The 4,820-nt window shown below is 42.9% G+C and overlaps 1 protein-coding gene across 1 annotated transcript in view; it reads right to left on the bottom strand.

Moving 5' to 3' along the window:
• Positions 1-1,411: 1,411 nt before the first annotated feature.
• The window catches only part of il16 (interleukin 16), a 64,349-nt gene continuing 60,940 nt past the window's right edge, over positions 1,412-4,820 (bottom strand). The window contains exons 24-27 of the mRNA XM_052512934.1: positions 4,151-4,252; positions 3,519-3,759; positions 2,829-2,957; positions 1,412-2,090 (exon numbers count right to left, since the gene is read on the bottom strand). Of these exons, the coding sequence (XP_052368894.1) occupies positions 1,912-2,090; positions 2,829-2,957; positions 3,519-3,759; positions 4,151-4,252 (651 nt within the window). The 3' untranslated portion in view covers positions 1,412-1,911. The remainder of the gene's footprint in view (positions 2,091-2,828; positions 2,958-3,518; positions 3,760-4,150; positions 4,253-4,820) is intronic.

Below are 4,820 nucleotides of genomic sequence, written 5' to 3'. Positions count from 1 at the left end.
AAAAGCACCCTATAACCCTAAACTTCAGCGTAATTGAAATATAAAGGCACCCTATAACCTTCAGCGTAATTGAAATATAAAGGCTTAACCCTAAACTTCAGCGTAATTGAAATATAAAAGCACCCTATAACCCTAAACTTCAGCGTAATTGAAATATAAAAACTTCAGGCACCCTATAACCCTAAACTTCAGCGTAATTGAAATATAAAGGCACCCTATAACCCTAAACTTCAGCGTAATTGAAATATAAAAGGCACCCTATAACCCTAAACTTCAGCGTAATTGAAATATAAAACACCCTACCCTAAACTTCCTATAACCCTAAACTTCAGCGTAATTGAAATATAAAGGCACCCTATAACCCTAAACTTCAGCGTAAAATTGAAATATAAAAGCACCCTATAACCCTAAACTTCAGCGTAATTGAAATATAAAAGCACCCTATAACCCTAAACTTCAGCGTAATTGAAATATAAAGGCACCCTATAACCCTAAACTTCAGCGTTGAAATATAAAAGAAATAAACTAAATTGAAATATAAAAGCACCCTATAACCCTAAACTTCAGCGTAATTGAAATATAAAAGCACCCTATAACCCTAAACTTCAGCGTAATTGAAATATAAAGGCACCCTATAACCCTAAACTTCAGCGTAATTGAAATATAAAAGCACCCTATAACCCTAAACTTCAGCGTAATTGAAATATAAAGGCACCCTATAACCCTAAACTTCAGCGTAATTGAAATATAAAAGCACCCTATAACCCTAAACTTCAGCGTAATTGAAATATAAAGGCACCCTATAACCCTAAACTTCAGCGTAATTGAAATATAAAAGCACCCTATAACCCTAAACTTCAGCGTAATTGAAATATAAAGGCACCCTATAACCCTAAACTTCAGCGTAATTGAAATATAAAGGCACCCTATAACCCTAAACTTCAGCGTAATTGAAATATAAAAGCACCCTATAACCCTAAACTTCAGCGTAATTGAAATATAAAGGCACCCTATAACCCTAAACTTCAGCGTAATTGAAATATAAAAGCACCCTATAACCCTAAACTTCAGCGTAATTGAAATATAAAGGCACCCTATAACCCTAAACTTCAGCGTAATTGAAATATAAAAGCACCCTATAACCCTAAACTTCAGCGTAATTGAAATATAAAAGCACCCTATAACCCTAAACTTCAGCGTAATTGAAATATAAAGGCACCCTATAACCCTAAACTTCAGCGATACGGATTGAATCGAGGCCGTTGTCCACATTCTAATAGATCCACATTTTTGCCGTTGCATCTACACATTGTATTAAAATGTCTCTTATCTGTCTACTGTTTCCGCATTGTGACCAAGATTTACTGGTTCCTCCCTGTATGCAAATTATTTGACAGATATTCTTTCAAAATAATATGTATTTTCTTTATTTAAAGACACATATTGAGGCCATAAGACGATGGTGCCACATGTCAATGATTTTAGAGGGATAATGATGATTTAAAGGGTTTCCCTGTACACATCCGTCTACACTTGGAAGACATCCAGACAACATGTGTGCCTGACTACCTCCGGTGGTGATCAGGAAGATCTGATCACAATCCAATCACAATAGATATTTTAATTGCGGACACCTGTCTATAAATGTGGCCACATATTGAGAATCAATAGCTCCGTTTATAGCTGGTGCTAACATGAGTCCTTTGTCCTGATCTTGTCCACATTCTGATTGTGCCCACATTTTTAAAGAAGTGTAATTGTGATCAGATCTTTCTGACTACCTCTGTAGGTAGTCAGGGACCTATTGTATCTGGAAATCAATTAAGTATAAACAGTGTAAACTGACCTGAAATCAGTGTCTAGGGGTAACTCCTCAGTATCCTCCTCCTGTTAACTACAGTGAGATGTCCCTCAGGCAGACCCTTCTGCCTCATCCTCCTTCCTCCTCCGGATGACTAGAGTGATGTGCCCCTCAGGCAGAGCCTTGACGATGTTCCAGGCCTCGAAGCGGCTCAGCTCCTGTAGGGAGGTGCTCTGGACCTGCAGTAGCTCATCACCAGACTGCAACCCGCTCTGCTCCGCAGCACCACCTATTGGGGAGCAGGAGAACACACGGTCACACATTGGTCTGTCGTGACGTTTCCCCTAGGTGCAGATCTGGTATCAGCTTTTGCCTCCCCCAACTTATAAAACTGTGCTTCTCTGCGTTGTTTGCATGGTTTCCTACTTTCCGTGACATCACAACTCCTTTAACAATAAATTACATTGTTAAAAGTGTTAAGAAAAGGTCCTGTGTGGCTCAGCTGGTAGAGTATGGCACTTGTAACGTCAAGATCGTTGGTTTGATTTCTGCTGGGGTCACCCTTACTAGAAATGTATGCACACACTACTGTAAGTCACTTGGATAACAGTGTCTGCTAAATGGCACCTAAAGTTCACCCAAGTTACAAAATTATATATTGATTTCCTTAGAGTTTAGGGACATAGTAAGGCAGCAATCTGTGCTTTTTCTCCATGGATAGTACTGTACCTTTAAATATCCTGTTGATGACCAGAGGCCTGTCTCCATGGATAGTACTGTACCTTTAAATATCCTGTTGATGACCAGAGGCCTGTCTCCATGGATAGTACTGTACCTTTAAATATCCTGTTGATGACCAGAGGCCTGTCTCCATGGATAGAGCCTTTCCCTCCATCCAAACTGAAGCCCACGCCCCCTCCTCCTGTCTCCAGCTCCACAGTCATCATGTCTCCCCCATCCTCCACTACAGACAGACAGACCGAGAGAGAGAGAGAGAGAGAGAGAGAGAGAGAGGATAGTACTGTACCTTTAAATATCCTGTTGATGACCAGAGGCCTGTCTCCATGGATAGAGCCTTTCCCTCCATCCAAACTGAAGCCCACGCCCCCTCCTCCTGTCTCCAGCTCCACAGTCATCATGTCTCCCCCATCCTCCACTACAGACAGACAGACCGAGAGAGAGAGAGAGAGAGAGAGAGAAAGAAAGAAAGAAAGAGACAGATCGAGAGAGAGTGAGAGAGAGAGACAGATCGAGAGAGAGAGAGAGAGAGAGAGAGAGAGAGAGAGAGAGAGAGAGAGAGAGAGAGAGAGAGAGAGAGAGAGAGAGAGAGAGAGAGAGAGAAAGAGACAGAGAGATGAACAACCAACGTATACTGTACATACAGTACACACAGCCTGTCGTGTATGTATACTCCACAAATGCAAGTATTTCGCTACACCTGCAACAACATCTGCTAAATAATGTGTATGCAACCAATACAATTGGATTTGATGTACGCTCACAAGTTCACCTAGTAAGACAGTACACACAACACTGTGCAGGTGTGTGTGTGTGTGTGTGTGTGTGTGTGTGTGTGTGTGTGTGTGTGTGTGTGTGTGTGCGTGCGTGCGTGCGTGCGTGCGTGCGTGCGTGCGTGCGTGCGTGTGTGTGTGTGTGTGTGTGTGTGTGTGTGTGTGCTGTCTTACTAGGTGAACTTGTCTGACCACCTTCTACTCACCTGTGGGGTTGAGGTCTGTACTGCTACTGCTGACAGAGGAATCATCAGTCTTGTTCCCTCCCTCTCTCCCCTTGCTCACCACCACCACGGCCAGTCTCATGTTGCGGGCCTGGCGCAGCGTGGCGGTGGCGTCCGCGTGTGTCGCACCCCTTAGTGTCTGGCCGTTGATGGACAGCACCTCGTCACCCTTCTCCACGGTCCCCTCTTGAGCCGCCAGGCCGTGGGGGAAAACACGATGCACCTGGGGGAGGGCGGGAGAAAAGTCAGAACATTTACAATTGACATTCCCATTCTAAGCAATTCGCCTTGATTGGTGGAGCAGCTGGCAGACATTTTGTAGAGTTGCCACTATCTGGCCATGCTAGAAAGGACAGTACCAGGGCTTTATAGCCATGGGATCCTATCTTTAATATTTAACTCCAAAATCACGCTCCTAACTAATACGGACACTGTATTTTGTACAATACAACTTTATTGTCCATACAATGTTACAGTGAACAACAGAAATGTGTCTTCTGCAGAATTCTCAACTCCATCAGATAGCACACATCACACAGAAATACAATCTTTAACATAAATTCTAAGGATCATCACTTTTCATCTGCTCCAGCATGACCTTTCAGTTTACTCACTGTGGTAGCCTTGCTCTCCAGGTCTATCCCACCTGCAATGCTGAAACCCAGACCTGCTCCTTCCTCCTTGTGCAGAATCACCACTTGGATGTGCTCAAATTGCTAGAAAGAGGGAAGGAAAAATGTAATCTCTTTCATTCTAACATTCAAAATAATATGTTCATGTTTTTCATTCACTTTACAATGTTACTGCTGGTTCTTGTTCTTATCTATTAAGTAGGTTTGCTGATCCAGAATCAGGTCACCCGTCCATGTAATCTTACTCAATGTGATCTAAAAGACAAATGTGATCCTAGATCAGTAGCCCTGTTACTCTGAGACGATTAATACTTTTATGATGTTAGTCAGACGATTCATGGCCATTCACAGAGATATCTCAGTTTGATTATTAAACCCCAGCTGTTGTTGACAGTTTCCAGATGATTGTATGTCTGTGAGAGAGGGGACCAAGTGTCCCAGACACACACACACACACACACACACACACACACACACACACACACACACACACACACACACACACACACACACACACACACACAGACACACACACACAAACAGAAACACGCACACACACCAGACACACACCAGACACCCACAAACACACACAAACGCACACCAGACACACACAAACACACACCAGACACACACGCACACACACAAACAGACA

The sequence above is a fragment of the Oncorhynchus keta genome, unplaced genomic scaffold (genome assembly GCF_023373465.1).
Source record: "Oncorhynchus keta strain PuntledgeMale-10-30-2019 unplaced genomic scaffold, Oket_V2 Un_contig_9580_pilon_pilon, whole genome shotgun sequence".
Classification (NCBI taxonomy): domain Eukaryota; kingdom Metazoa; phylum Chordata; class Actinopteri; order Salmoniformes; family Salmonidae; genus Oncorhynchus; species Oncorhynchus keta.
This window is presented reverse-complemented; position numbering and strand designations above follow the sequence as displayed.